This window comes from Culex quinquefasciatus, chromosome 2, assembly GCF_015732765.1.
Source record: "Culex quinquefasciatus strain JHB chromosome 2, VPISU_Cqui_1.0_pri_paternal, whole genome shotgun sequence".
Lineage (NCBI taxonomy): Eukaryota > Metazoa > Arthropoda > Insecta > Diptera > Culicidae > Culex > Culex quinquefasciatus.
The window spans coordinates 64,106,689-64,122,814 of NC_051862.1; the positions used below are offsets into that span (position 1 = coordinate 64,106,689).

Sequence of the window (16,126 nt, forward strand, 5' to 3'; positions counted from 1 at the left end):
GTGACTCAACCGGCATTCATGGAAATTTCCCCACCCACGGAGTAATTTCCCTGCCGGCAACCGGAAAATGAAAGTGAACCCAGCCGGCTCCCACAAGGTATATCGACCTCGCCAAAGCCAAACTCCCCCACCAGCAAAAGAGGTAAATCCTGGGGCTCTCTTTTCGGCGAAGGTTTTCGGCAGCAGCAACTAAAAGCCAAGCCATTTTCTTAGTCGATTACCTTGTTTCGGGGCTGGGTTGGATTAGGTTATCTTCGCACGAGTGTTGGAATCAATCTGCTTGTACAAGGGATTTTTTTTTGTTTCGGGGTGGGAAAAGATGCTGCAAGCTTTTCTCGGTGCTGGCAAATTGGGTATTATCCAGATTTATTGTACTTCAATGAAGTGAGGCGGGGCTCCACATAACTTTTTTTCTTCTGGTGCGGAGAAGAGTTTGGCTGAATTGTTCCAGCAAGAGATTGAAAGTTTGATGGTTGATTGGGTTTAAGGCAATTTATGGCCCGGCGAAATTTATACAGTGAATTAAACAGCACTTCCGAGAACTTTCCTCGATTTGCTTCTATTTAGGTTATTCACTACACCAGAAAGTTGTAACTTTCACACCCCATTGCGTTGAAAGAGTCCAGCTGGAACGACTTCAAAAACAAACCCAACCAGTAATTAGGTGACAAATTTCCCGCAAGCAAATTACACCCTAGAACACTTCCGCAACACCGTTTCGCGAAATAGCTACGCGCGCGTGTAGTAACGAACTAAGCTGGTCATTTCAGCGAAGCGGAGGTTTATCGCTATAGACCGACTTCTTCTTGAACTTCCCGATGGCAGACCGTATCGACGGTTCTGCTGATTAGCTCGGAATTTGCGATGTTATATCATACGTCTTGGGGAGGACCGGGAGCGATAATTCTAAGTTATTACTGGTTTAGTCGTCGTCGTCGTCGGGTATCTTTACGATAAGGGAGCACTTCTCGGAATATTGTGATTATGAATCATCTCTGAGAGGTGTTATTACACTGACTGGGAAAGTAAGCAGTCTGTAAGTTAGTGAATGAGATTACATTCATGCATTTACTGGATAGATCTTTCTTGGTGTTCATGCCAGAACTGGCGGATTATAAATATAATTTATTCTTAGATATCAATATTTAAAAAAAAATTAAGTTTAAAAGTGTTGTTTTTTGCTTAAAAATCTGTTTGAAAAGACTGTTTTTTTCTATATTATTTTTATTAATTTTTCTACGAATTGATGGAGGTGAAAAATGTACTGCCACAAGAAGCAAGTCCATCCCATTTGGAATTTTGGTTCTAAACTATTTCACTAAACTAATAGAAAGTAGAGCTTTGTTCTAGAAATCCGTAGAAATCCCACTTTTTCTCAAATACTTAACATGTAGCCATGGGGCGAATCAAATTTGCCTTGCCTTTTTCACGGTTTGCATTTTTTAACATAAGGGTTGGACTAGATTCGAGCGACAAAATTTACATACCTTTTAAGATTTTTAAATTTATATCTGTAGAAGAAAATTATTCTAAATGAGGTGCAATGTTCTCGTTCCAATTTTATGTTAAATGGCTATTTAAATTGTATAAAGAAATAAATTGGTTTAATCATAATTACATTTTAAAAATAAATAAAAAAAAACCTGAAACATTACCATTCTTTTCAGACTTGACAAGAATATTGCAAAAAAGTTTGAATGAAAATTCAAACGATCCAATTTTATGCTAAATGGCCATTTAAATTTTGTAAAGAAATAATTTGGTTTAATAATAATTACATTTTTAAATAAATAAAAAAAACCTTGAAAAAATTACCGTTTTGTTCACAGACTAGACAAAATACTGCAAAAAAGATGGAATGAAAATTCGTCCTTACAATCATTGTTGCCTTTCTCATTGAAAAAAGACTTTGAAACCACTTAAATAAAAAATATCTTCTCAAATAGGTCTATTTTAATGCAATTTTATTGTTACTGTATACTTGAGGGTTGTATCTCAGGAACGAAAAGACGATTTTGTATTAAATCTTCTTAGCATCTTTTAAAAATATATTTAATTATTTGCTTATATTGGCAATTAGCGGCGAGAAATATTAAACTAACCTAGGACAGAAAGAGGAGAGACAGAATTGAAGATCGCGACAACAGTTTTTTCAAACCTTATGTCACATGGTGGATAGATCCAAACAGGGCGCTGGCAGTTATAAGGGGAAAGGAGGTGTCCCATAGATGACGAAACACGAAAAGAAATTATCGTGTGTCAACTATGTGGGACATTCTCCGACACCTTCTGTGTCGGTTAATGGAAGACCCCTAAAAAGCTAGTTCAACCAAATATTACACTTAGAATGAATGGCCCTTAGCTTCTTCACCTCCTTTCCCCTTATAACTGCCAGCGCCCTGTCTGGATCTATCCACCATGTGACAAAGGTATGAAAAACTGTTGTCGCGATCTTCAATTCTGTCTCTCCTCTTTCTGTCCTAGGTTAGTTTAATATTTCTCGCCGCTAATTGCCAATATAAGCAAATAATTATTATAAATTTCCGGTGATCAAAAACAATATTGTAAAAAAAAAATATTTGGTAAATTACAACAAATATTCACTGCTTTGAAAAATCATAAAAATTATGATTTTTCCCAAAAAAGTGGAAAGAATGGATGAAAGAAAATTAACAATTCGACTCGCGCTACTGAAAGCACTTTGAAGGAAAACATAAGTGATCCGTGTTCCAAACGAATCATCCTCAACTGCCCACATTTTTTTTTATTTTAGTTTATTTTTACCTTGTTTAGGAAGTCATTTTGAGCAATTAAATTTAAACCCGGGCAGACGGTAATAACAAAATTCTACCATTTCAATAACAAATACTGTTAAAATAACAGAAATTCTTATGGAATCTTCTTGAAAAATCTTGAAAATAATAACAAAGATTTGTTCGAAAAATAACTAAAAATGTTATTAGTCTGGTATTACAATAACAATCCAATAACAAAAAAATTCATAACGACGAATAACAAATCTTGTTATAAATAACATAAAATGTTATTGAACTAGTATTTTCAAATATCAAAAAATGTTATTCCCAAGTTATTTCCGTCTGCTCGGGAACAGCATTTATCTTGTTGAGTTTATGTTTGTTTTTGGTAGTATTTGACCTACCACCTACTATGATTACATTTTGCCTTTGTAGTTTTTTCACGTTTTTACAGTCACTTTTAATTTTTGCTTGTTTTTCACATGTTTGGCTCTGGAATGGCACCATTACCATTTAAATTGTAAATAAATGCGTAGAGGCATAGTCAGGGACACTACAAAAACTAGTGCATACTTCTTTCTACTTAAAATTTAAGCAATATTAATGAAAAACACAGCCAGTAAGAATTCTACTTACAGATCAAACATTGGTTGAAAAACTGATTTTTGGCGATTTTTTAGATCGAAGCCCGTCTAGAGACGTGGTTCGGTTTCAGAGGGTTAATAAGACGACAGCAAGCAATCTGTCGAGGTCAAAAATATATTTTAATAGAATATTGGTTTTTTTTTATTTGGCCGTCCCGTATCCCTTAAATTGGCTTAAACTCGAGAACAGCACTTTTATCAAATTTTTGTGGTGTTTTTTTTCGATTGAAAATTAGATAAAAAATCTATTGTCATAAATATTTCCGGTAATTTTTTTTTATATATCTCTTTTTTACATAAATCATTACTCAGTGGGAATATTCTTGCCCATACTTGTCTGTGGCTTGAATGTTGCCTTTTTTGTCTCTTGAAACATGTCATTAAACTTCGAAATATTTTAGTGATAAAAATAGGTAGTCCTCGGAAAAAAAATCACTTCAAATTATCAAATCATCGGATAATCGAATCAAGAAATCTGTTTTGGATCGTTATGCATAAATAGTCCAAAACTGGTAATTAATTAATGAGAAAACTCATTAGGTAATGAAACAGACAATCAATTACTAAACAAAATTGACCAAAATGGGATAAAGTTTTACTAAATTGTTCGTGATTCCATTATTCAAAGTTCCTTAGAAATCTTCGGATAATCGGGTCCAGAATTGCTTCCCGAGTTACAGATTTTTAAATATTCACGTATTATTTTAGTATGGATAGTTGCTTAAATTGAATGGAGACTTGGGCAAACTAATGATGAAAAATAGATACTTTAGGCATAACGAAGGCCTCTGAAAAGTTTAAGCCAATTAAAAAACACAAATGAAATCAGGTTCCGGTTTCATGAAAAATTGTTCAATTTAAAATTGTGTATACATTTTATCCCTTGATCAATATTTTATTTTTTTATTGACTTGATCTCTCAAACATCGCATAAAACATTTCTCCTACAACATGTATCCTTCCAAGTCAATCCAGATTACTAACATCCACCATCCATAAATTGCTTGTTTCAACCCCAACCTCAAACCAGCACCACTACTAGATGTAGTCAACGAACTTAGCTACGATTACACGCTCGTTTACAGCAAATGTGTGGCCGTTTCCGCCAAAAACCATTCGACCGAAAAGATCTAAAATGGTTCCTCGTACAAGCATATGAGTGTGTGTGTGACGCTAATAAATAAATTAAAATCCCATAAAACCCCCCTCACACCCTGCTCCCTGCACACACGTTGCCATAAAACTAATCCTCGACTAATCCAATAATCACTTTAATCTTGAACCGGAAAGCAAACAATGCTCCCTCTCGTGGACTTTGACCCGAACTTGGGACCGTTTCCAGGGGGGGTGGGAGGTTAATTTTATCACTCTCGTATCCTGGTAGACCCTGCCAGGGACTTCACCGAGCAATTTGGAGTTTGGCCTAATAAAACAAGCGAAAATGTGTCTATTCTGGTTTCGAAGGTCCGAAATACTTCTAGGTTGACGGCTCTGCTCACAGGGAATGTCCTCGAACTTGTAGTTTGAGATGTCACTGTGCGATAAAAATCGGGCAGGAGCCGGTACACGTGAGCACGTGGACCGAAGGGAAGGAACAGGGCAGTGAGTGGGTGAGTGGGAAAGGATAATAGAAATAGCCAATTGGTCGACAGTTTGTCGCACACACCGGGCTGTTTGATTTTATGGAAAAATCAATTCAGGCACGTGGCACCTGGTTCTGCGATGGACAGCTACGAATGGTGAGTTGTGACGGTGGGGCGGTATGACCCCTTTATTTTTTGAACATTCGAAATACGTGTTTTTCAAATAATATTGAATTCAATATATATAAAAAATATAATTTTATAACAATTTATTTAAGTTGTTGTAATTAATAATAAATTTTATCACAGTGTATAAATACCCGAGTAGACGGAAATAACTTGGGAATATTTTTTTTTTGATATTTGAAATCACTAGGCCAATAACATTTTATATTATTTATAACAAGTTTTGTTATTCGCAGTTATGAATTTTTTGTTATTTGATTGTCATTGTAATAACAGACTAATAACATTTTTAGATATTCATCGAACAAATCTTTGTTATTATTTTTTGTTATTTTAACAACTAATCCGATCATCCCAATAACAGTTGGAGGTATTCTTCCATAACAAAAAAAAATATTCCAAAGTTGTTTTAGCTTTCAACCAATATCAGACCAATAACAAATCATGTTATGATAACATTAACTGTTATTAAACCCTTATGCAAAAATGGATTATTCATAACATTTTTTGTTATTTTAACAGTATTTGTTATTGAAATGGAATGAATCTTGTTATTACCGTCTGCCCGGTAAATGCAATATTTGAAAATGACTTATTAAAAGTTAATAATAAAACTTTACTGATTTATATTGCTAGATAAATTAAAGTAATGCATCAGATTAAACAAAACACAGAGGGGTGATTATGCAAATAAATTTCAACTAGAGCTATGTTGTTCTAATAAAATGGGTAAACAAAAAATAAACAAATACATCTACAACATAAAAGGTGCATTCTCTACAAATCTACAGCATTCTTCTAAAACCAAGAGAAATAAGGAAATCTATCAAAAACAAATCAAACGAAGAATACCGGTGATGACTGAACAGCTTTTATTTATCTCAGTGGTTCCAAAAGCAAAAACCTAAAGCGACACGGGGGAGAGTACACCCACAAAAGAAAAAAAACCGACGGTCACAAAACGAGTATATTGAGTGAAGAAAAAGGGTAGAAGAAGTTGAAGAAATGGTGGGAAGTCGTGGAAGCTTTACGAAAAACAGAACAAAACTATAGTCAGCATCTTTGATTTGGTACATCTCACAAAAGCGGATTATATTGGTGTGTGTGTTCGTGTGTGTCAATATGGGAAAAAACAGCGAGTGTGTGAGAGCGTGTGTGTATGTGAATGTTTCTAAAGGTTTCTGATCGAAGGATAAATGGATACAAAAATCAAAATGACAAAACAGATTCAGAAAGAGACAGAAAAGACAAATTTCCACTGGTGGGAATTCGGGGTTTGGATCTGGCTTTCATCTGATTTTCAAAATGGAATTACCTAGGAAAATGTCGTCATCATCGATATTTTGCTGATTGGCGAGCGTGGCGATAGCCGCCATAGTTCTACAAAATTCAATTAATGAGGGTGGCGGTAGTAGCACCACGCTCAATGGTGATCCGACCAAAATTTCACCTGACAACATTCAAAAGTGGGCGGGTCCCGGCGCTTACCTGGAAGGGAGAAAGAAAAGAAAACAACATTGTATTAGCACGAAAATGCAATCAACCAGGGGAGGGAGCTGGGACGAAAAGACAGGATGTTTGTCAGAGGACGAAAAACACGCAGAAACAAACTTTCATCGCAATTTTATGACACTCTGAGACAACATTTCAGAAACAGAGGAATTCTTTAGAAGAATACAAGTTTTGTTGATCTGTTGGAAGATTCTCAGGATTAAATTCATCAACTTTATTAATTTAAAGTCAAGATATATTCAAAAAAATTCAAAATGTTTTCAGTTCATTTCGAATAATATGGTTTGTATTTATTCTTAGAAGTCTTAGATTTTCTAGAGAATTTCCCAACCACCATCACCCAAGACGAAGACGACAGGGGACTTATAACCCTGCCCGAGAGCAGCCAAGGTGAACCGTTTAGCGTTAATATTACGAGTCAAAGTTTAGTCGTATTTGCAAGGTAGAAGACATCCACCCAGCCCAGCCAGCAGCTGTATGATGATGATGAGATTTTCTTCAATAACATCGTCACCGGAGAGCAGCAGCATCACCTCTGGAAAAGCTTCTTCCTCTAAGTATAATCAAGACATCATTTCTGTCCCCTTTTCCTCCGCTGCCTCAAGCCCCTCAAGATGATTCCAAGATCGAACAAGAATCTGAACTCAACTTTTGCAGTGGGGGGGTTGTTTTCAAAACAAGGGTCAAAAAGTTCGACATTTTCCACCTGTTTTGCTCGTCGTAGCTGATGCATCCCTCCAAACTACCCATGCCAAAGGCTATACATAATGTATTATCTATTTACATTTTTTCGATGAGCTTCTTCATCAAACTTTTACCAAGTTGGTTACATTTGCGATGTTGTGGTACACAAGTGGAGCTGTGTTCAGATCCATCGATATCCGAAAAAACGGTAGTGACATCAAGAAAGAAAGCAAATACTTTTCCTAACGTACCCGAAACGAGGTTTTTTACTTTGCCCAGGCGAACCCCGAAGCATCAGTTTGTTCGAAAGCTTTTTTGCAAACTGAGGGAAAAGTATTTACATGCTGGGGGAAAGTGTGTGTGTGTTCGTGTGTGTGCGAATTGAAAGGTAAACTTTGCGTAAACTTTCTACTTATAGATAAACTCACTAGTTTGTCCTTCTATGTCAAACAGTTATTTTGAAATAATGACATAAGATTAAGACTAAACCTTTAAGCTCACTATAATTTAATTTCCAACATGTTGAACAAACATTGAAAAATGAAAATAAAGTATTTTAAAAATAAGTCAAAATATGTCTTTACTTTTAAAGAAAACTTTTCATGTAGAAAATTTCATATCCAAAAGTGAATGAAAAAATACTTAGTTTTCATATTTTTTTATACTAGAATGCTGGCATAAAAACCTGCTTTTTTTCTTACAATAGGGCCGCTGCAATATTTTTTTTTAAGTTTATAACCTTCAACTTTGACCAAAATGGGTTAGGGCAAATAAAAAAAAATATAATAAAAATAAATTATAAGCCAAACTGATTTAAGATGCGTTATAGACTTGTTAGATAAGGTGCCCAGAATATGCCAGATCAAAATTGAAAAAAAAACTGGCCAAGTACCGAAAAAAACAATCTAGAAAATTATGAATTAGAAAGAGAAATGGGAGAGAGAATGTGAATTTATTCATAAGCTTGTAAAATTCTGATGGTTTAATTCATTTTCGGCCTTTTAAAAGGTGGAATTCACATTTTCTTTAAAACAAATATTTTTTTGCTTTTCAACTATTTATTAGTTGATTTGAATCAAACATTTGTTCGAAATTGACAGAAAATGTATAAATCTTTATTCTGGCTAACACGAAAAATCTGGCATTCCCAGATTTATCTGGCAACCATGCTTTTACCCATTGATACTCGGAGGTGAAGCTTGCATGAAAAAAGCAGAAAAATGTATGAATTTTTTTTTCTTACGGTTTTGTCTGCAGGATGTGCTAATTCCATCCAAATCCAATTCCAAAAGTGAAATTATTTTTTGTAAATTTAATGCTTTACAACTTTGTGGAACATATCAAAAAACTTCAAAATTTCAATGGAAATTGAAGTGCAATTAGGTGAAATTGATATAAAATGCATTCCCCTGCGTTTAAAATCATTTTTAGCATGTTTGGGTTGATTTAAACATTTAAACTACTGAATTTTTGAAAAATTTCGGTGTTTAGTATCGCAAAAAGTTTTTTTTCGCTATTTTTTTTTGTTTTTGTCAAATCTTATTTTTTTTTAACTAATGATTGCAAATCAACTGAACAATTGTAAAATGCATTTTAAAACACTTTTTGCATTTAAATGTTGAGACTATAACTTGTTATTTCAATTTTTATATTTTTAATATGGGTCATTCCATCTGAAGCGGAACAGCACTTGAAAATTACCATCTCCGATTCTGCCCAAATTTGGCAGAGCTGTTGAGGCTATCAAAACATGCAAAAATCCCGAATTTCATCCAAATCGGACCCCCCTCCCATTTTTATAAAAAAAAATCAACTTTTTGGCAATTTTTGTGCGAAACCCCTATCTTCAAACGACGATAACTTAGGAACCACAAATCATAGAGGGTCGGTCTTAGACTCAATTTTAAAGGAAATTGGACGTAGAATCCATTTCTGTGATCAAAATTTAGATTAAAAAATGTTTTCTACCTGTATTGCGCAATTGAAAACTTTAAATGGCCGTATCTCAAAACAGCCCTATTTATTTTTTGAATTTGAATATGTTTCGTTCCAGAGATATCGAATTTTAAAGTTTTAAGTATTTGTGATTACCTACATTAGCTACACTCGCCGCATCTGCTAGAAGCACTCAGTCGTGCTGATCAATAATTACTACCTGGTGTTTTGTAAGATGAACTATTTTTATAATTTTATACGATTTTGAGATAATCAATACCTTGAACAATCTATTTTTTGTTTAAGGAATTTTTATTGGGTAATTTTCAATGCACTGATCTTCATGATCTCAGTGTCATTAAACCATATTAAGTAAAATTTGAACTTTGAATATTTATTTGCAAATGCTACAGAGTTTTTACAAAACAATTTTCAAAAAATCATCATTTTTCTATTATTTTTATATTTTTCCTAATTCCTTATTTCTTCCCACTTTATCAAATTATTTCTTTTATTTGAAGTGAGAACAAATGTAGAGCTGGCTGTGGTAGATGAAATAACTCTCATGGGGTCTATAGCTATTGCCATGTGCGGTAGCGAAATAGTGCCATTCAGCAAAAACCCCAAAATCTGAATTACGGTTTGAAAGGTTGATCATATTAAATATTGTGAGCCAGTTTCATCTGAATAATTGATGATTTTTTTTTTCAATTCTGATACATTTAATTTCAAAAACAAAACCATATACCTCTGGTACCTGTGGACAGCAGCTGTATCGTCTTCCAAGATTTCGAAATTGATTGACAAACAAAAAAAAAATCAAAAACAAGAAATCAACACAACTGAATTTGATCTTAATCAGATAATAAATCAGATTAATCTTTGTGATTTACTTACATTTTTCAGTTTTATACTTGCCAGAAATCCTCCTCCTTAATCATGTTTCACGAGAGTTTTATTCATGTTAATTCATAATTTTTAACACGATAATGTATCGTACACTTTTTCTTAAGTGTTACTTACAAGATCAATTGCAATTTCCTGCTAGCTCTGCGGGAATTCAATTCTTGGGCTAGCACACAAATTCACTGTATACTATTTTTTAATTTAAGATTATACAGCAGTTTCCTACAGTGGTGTACATTCAATATTTGCCTATTTTGCTAATGATTATTTGGGATGAAATCTTATTTCAATAAAGCAGGTAGCAGTTATTGATCAGCACGACTTAGTGCTTCTAGCAGAGGCGGCGAGTGTAGCTAATTTAGGTAATCTCAAATACTCAAAACTTTAAAATTCGATATCTCTGGAACGAAACATATTCCTTTCAGTCAATAAGTGATTCTTATGTAAAATCGGACGGGGAATACGATGGTGAGGTCAAATTCAAAAAATAAATAGGGCTGTTTTGAGATACGGCCATTTAAAGTTTTCAATTGCGCAATACAGGTAGAAAACTTATTTTAATCTAAATTTTGATCACAGAAATGGATTCTACGTCCAATTTGCTTCAAAATTGAGTCTAAGACCGACCCTCTAAGATTTGTGGTTCCTGAGTTATCGTCGTTTGAAGATAGGGTTTCGCTCAAAAATCGCCAAAAAGTTGATTTTTTGGGAGGGTACAAAAATGGAGGGGGTGGTCCGATTTGGATGAAATTCGGGATTTTTGCATGTTTTGATAGTCTCAACAGCTCTGCCAAATTTGAGCAGAATCGGAGATGGTTATTTTAAAATTTGCATTTTTTCTTGCACACTTCAGGTGGAATGACCCATATGTAATACCAAAATTATTTTAAAATGTGGTGTTCGACCATTGACAAATTCTGCAATTTTGTAATATCAAAACAATACACAGTGGGCAAAAACGGGTGAAAAAACGGATCTTTTGATGCCGTCAGTTTCTGCCTATCGAAAGTATCATTTTTAATGTAAAAAATTACGAGGAATCGAATGGTGGCACTCTCATTAGCGGCAAATGACGGGAAGTGGTCCATTTTACCCCATTTTGGCTTTTTAGGGTGTTTTTCTCGAATATCTTCAACTGCCGTAGTTTGCCGCACTTCTAAAGTATCTTATTTTATGTAAAAAAATCACGAGAAATCGATTGGTGACACTCTCAATGGCGGCAAATGACGGCAAGGGCCTATTTTGCCCCATTTACCCCTTTTGTATGTGTTTTCTTTAATATCTTGAATTTCTGTAGTTTCCTATAGTTTTAAAGTATGTTTTTTTACGTAGAAAATCGCGAGGAATCGATTTGTGACATTTTCACTGGCGGCAAATGACAACAAGGGCCCATTTTGCCCCAGTTACCCAATTTTATGTGTTATTGTCAATATCTTTAATTGCCGTTGTTTTTCACTTTTAAAGTATACTATTTTATGTAAAAAAAATCACGAGAAATTGATTGGTGACACTCTCATTGATGACAAATGACGGCAAGGGCCCGTTTTGCCCCATTTAACCCTTATTTATGTATTTTCATCAATATCTTGAAACGACATAATTTCCTACAGTTTAAACGTATTATATTATGTAGAAAATCACGAGAAATCGATTGGTGGTGTTCTCATAAACGGCAAACGACGGCAAGGCCCGTTTTGCCCCATCTACTCCATTTTATGTATTTTCTTTAATATCTTGAATTGCCGTGGTTTCCCAAAGTTATAAAAAGTTATTTTATACAAAAAATCGCGTGGGATCGATTGGGAATTGAGAACAACTCTAACTAACTAACGCAAATGGCGACAAGGGCCTATTTTGCCCCATTTCATGTGTTTTTAGTCAATATATTAAACGTGACGTGTTTTCCTATAAATTTCACAAGAATGTTATTGTACAATGCACAGTACGTTTAAGATATTCACGAAAAAACATCTCAAGAGGGAGTAAATGGGACAAAATGGGACCTTGTCGCCATTTGCTGCAAATTAGAGTGTTCTCAATCGATTTCTCGTGATTTTCTGCATCAAATAACATTTATTTAATGTTTAGGAAACCACGTCAATTCAATATACTAAAGAAAACGCATAAATAAGGGGTAAATGGGATAAAATAGGCCCTTCTCGTCGTTTGCCGTTTATTAGAACGCCACCAATTCTACGATTCTACGTGATTATCTGTATAAAATAACTTTTTTAACTTTGGGAAACCACGGCAATTCAAGATATTAAAGAAAATACATAAAATGGGTTAGATGGGGCACAACGGGCCTTTGCCGTCGTTTGCCGTTTATGAGAACACCACCAATCGATTTCTCGTGATTTTCTACATAATATAATAAACGTTTAAACTGTAGGAAATTATGTCATTTCAATATACTAAAAAAACACATAAATAAGGGTTAAATGGGGCAAAATGGGCCCTTGTCGTCATTTGCCATCAATGAGAGTGTCACCAATCGATTTCTCGTGATTTTTTACATAAAATATTATACTTTAAAAGTGAAAAAACAACGGCAATTAAAGATATTGACAAAAAACACATAAAATGGGATAAATGGGGCAAAATGGGCCCTTGCTGTCATTTGCCGCCAATGAAAATGTTACAAATCGATTCCTCGCGATTTTCTACGTAAAAAAACATACTTTAAAACTGTAGGAAACTACAGAAATTCAAGATATTAAAGAAAAACAAATACAAAAGGGGTAAATGGGGCAAAATAGGCTCTTGCCGTAATTTGCCGCCATTGACAATGTCACCAATCGATTTCTCGTGATTTTTTTACATAAAATAAGATACTTTAGAAGTGAGGCAAACTACGTCAGTTGAAGATATTCGAGAAAAACACCCTAAAAAGCCAAAATGGGGTAAAATGGACCACTTCCCGTCATTTGCCGCTAATGAGAGTACCACCATTCGATTCCTCGTAATTTTTTACATTAAAAATGATACTTTCGATAGACAGAAACTGACGGCATCAAAAGATCCGTTTTTTCACCCGTTTTTTGCCCACTGTGCAATACCTTAAATTGGTATGATACCACATTTTGCTCTTGCATAATCCTTAAGACAAATTTTAAAGGGTCCAGGAATACCAAAATTTGGTATTGATACCAGAGAAAGGTATTATTACGCATTTCTCTTGTTATTTACCCATGCTGACATCCCCACAAATAAGTCAAAATTCCAGTCTTAAAATTTTAGCATAAACTTTGAAAAATAGTTGCAACGGCCTTACAAACTTTTCATGGAAACTTGTTTGCTTTCTTCCTACGATCGTGAATCAACACTAGGATTTTGAGCAATCAATACAATTGAATACAGTCATCCCTCATATTAGGAACAGTTTACAGATCGGCCAATGTTCAAAAAATCATAGCAAATCGATAATTGAACTTAATGATTCGCTTTTACCTTCATTTGAAAGCTTTTCTTGCGATCTTTCGAATGCTGTATCGAACAATTGCAAATTTAAACTTTTATATCAAGTTTTTGAAGAAAAACTTTTACTCTTGAAATCCACAAATTCGGAACACTTTTTTCTTACGGATGCAAACAAACTTTGGTTCTCTCCATGAGTACAAATTTTTTACAGAATAATTACTGCACGCACTGAAACCATCGAAATTCATGCTTAGTTATGTTTTATAATGGTCTGATAACTTTTTTTGTTAAAATATTAGTTAAATTCAGGTGTACCACAATTGTGGGAGGCACAATAACATCCCACAATTATGGAACATGCAATTTGATGGCAGTGTTTTGCTGCTCGTAATGAAATAGTCTTGAGATGCAGTTTTTTGTTTTAAAAGTACTACTTTTACTAGTGAAATAGCAAGAGAATGTACAAATAAAGGTCCTAAAAATAGTAGGGTCGACAGAAAAATTGCATTTGACATGGGTAATTCTCTACCAACTCACACGAAATCGGGAAAAGTTGCCCCAACCCCTCTTCGATTTGCGTGAAACTTTGTCCTTAGGGGTAACTTTTGTCCCTGATCACGAATCCTTGGTCCGTTTTTTGATATCTCGTGACGGAGGGGCGGTACGACCCCTTCCATTTTTGAACATGCGAAAAAAGAGGTGTTTTTCAATAATTTGCAGCCTGAAACGGTGATGAGATAGAAATTTGGTGTCAAAGGGACTTTTATGTAAAATTAGACGCCCGATTTGATGGCGTACTCAGAATTTCGAAAAAACGTATTTTTCATCGAAAAAAACACTAAATTTTTTAAAAAAATTCTCCCATTTTCCGTTACTCGACTGTAAAAAATTTTGGAACATGTCATTTTATGGAAAATTTAATGTTCTTTTCGAATCTACATTGTCCCAGAAGGGTAATTTTTTCATTTAGAACAAAATTTTTCATTTTAAAATTTCGTGTTTTTTCTAACTTTGCAGGGTTATTTTTTAGAGTGTAACAATGTTCTACAAAGTTGTAGAGCAGACAATTACAAAAAAATGGATATACAGACATAAGGGGTTTGCTTATAAACATCACGAGTTATCGCGATTTTACGAAAAAAAGTTACTTTTTGCGTTTCTCTTTGTTTCTTCGTCCGTGTCTGTCGCGGGTGACCATGAACGGCCATGATCGATGACGACCAACTTTTTCAAAACTTTTTTTCGTAAAATCGCGATAACTTGTGATGTTTATAAGCAAACCCCTTATGTCTATATATCAAAATTTTTGTAATTGTCTGCTCTACAACTTTGTAGAACATTGTTACACTCTAAAAAATAACCCTGCAAAGTTAGAAAAAACACGAAATTTTAAAATGAAAAAATTTGTTCTATATGAAAAAATGACCCTTCTGGGACAATGTAGATTCAAAAAGTACATTAAATTTCCCATAAAATGACATGTTCCAAAAAATTTTACAGTCGAGTAACGGAAAATGGGAGAATTTTTAAAACTTTTTTAGTGTTTTTTTCGATGAAAAATACGTTTTTTCGGAATTCTGAGTACGCCATCAAATCGGGCGTCTAATTTTACATAAAAGTCCCTTTGACACCAAATTTCTATCTCATCACCGTTTCAGGCTGCAAATTATTGAAAAACACCTCTTTTTTCGCATGTTCAAAAATGGAAGGGGTCGTACCGCCCCTCCGTCACGAGATATCAAAAAACGGATCTCGGATTCGTGATCAGGGACAAAAGTTACCCCTTAGGACAAAGTTTCACGCAAATCGAAGAGGGGTCGGGGCAACTGCTGTGTGAGTTGGCGGAGAATTACCCACATGATATTGACAAATTATCACAAAAGTGTTCCGAATATGTGGGATGACTGTACGATATTTTTTAAATGCTTTGTTTGCTGCAGAGCAGTTTAATACCTATGAAAATGTTCGCTCCCTTGAGCCCCATCGTGGCGAGCGTTTCCGAGCCGAGCTTAACCGAGAGCAGCAGACCGGTGGTGAGCAGGTTAAGCTTGATCAGCACATCCAGCAGCACCGCGTTGACGGTGTTGATCAGCAGGCACAGCGATAGGAGCGCGGCACGGTACTCGATGCAGAGGTGCCTAAAGTGCGCCACTTTGGAGGATTTTCTTCCGGTAGATTTTCACTACACTCACACTGCCAGTTTTGGGAGGTTTATTTTTCTTTTTGTTAAATGTTCGAAGTAAAGACCGAAAACGAGGACACAGTTGCAACTGTCAGACACTCACTGCACTATTAATGCATCTGCAGTGCTTTATGGAGCTCTGTGTTCCACTATGCTGTGGCTAACTAGCGCAAAATTTCCCCACAATACACATAGACACAACTCTGGGGCACACATACAGCGACGAAAGCTCCGCCCGATCAATATTATTTATTGCCTTCCCACAACAACAAAAACACACTGGCGACGGTTCATTTTTCGAATCGTTTCCTTGAACTC

The 16,126-nt window shown here is 34.9% G+C and overlaps 1 protein-coding gene across 2 annotated transcripts in view; it reads right to left on the reverse strand.

Moving 5' to 3' along the window:
- Positions 1-16,126, reverse strand: part of LOC6053709 (protein Fe65 homolog) — a 145,244-nt gene that overhangs the window by 49,976 nt on the left and 79,142 nt on the right. For both annotated transcript variants that reach the window (XM_038251972.1, XM_038251971.1), the window contains exon 3: positions 6,485-6,657. In XM_038251972.1, the coding sequence (XP_038107900.1) occupies positions 6,485-6,629 (145 nt within the window). In that variant the 5' untranslated portion in view covers positions 6,630-6,657. The remainder of the gene's footprint in view (positions 1-6,484; positions 6,658-16,126) is intronic.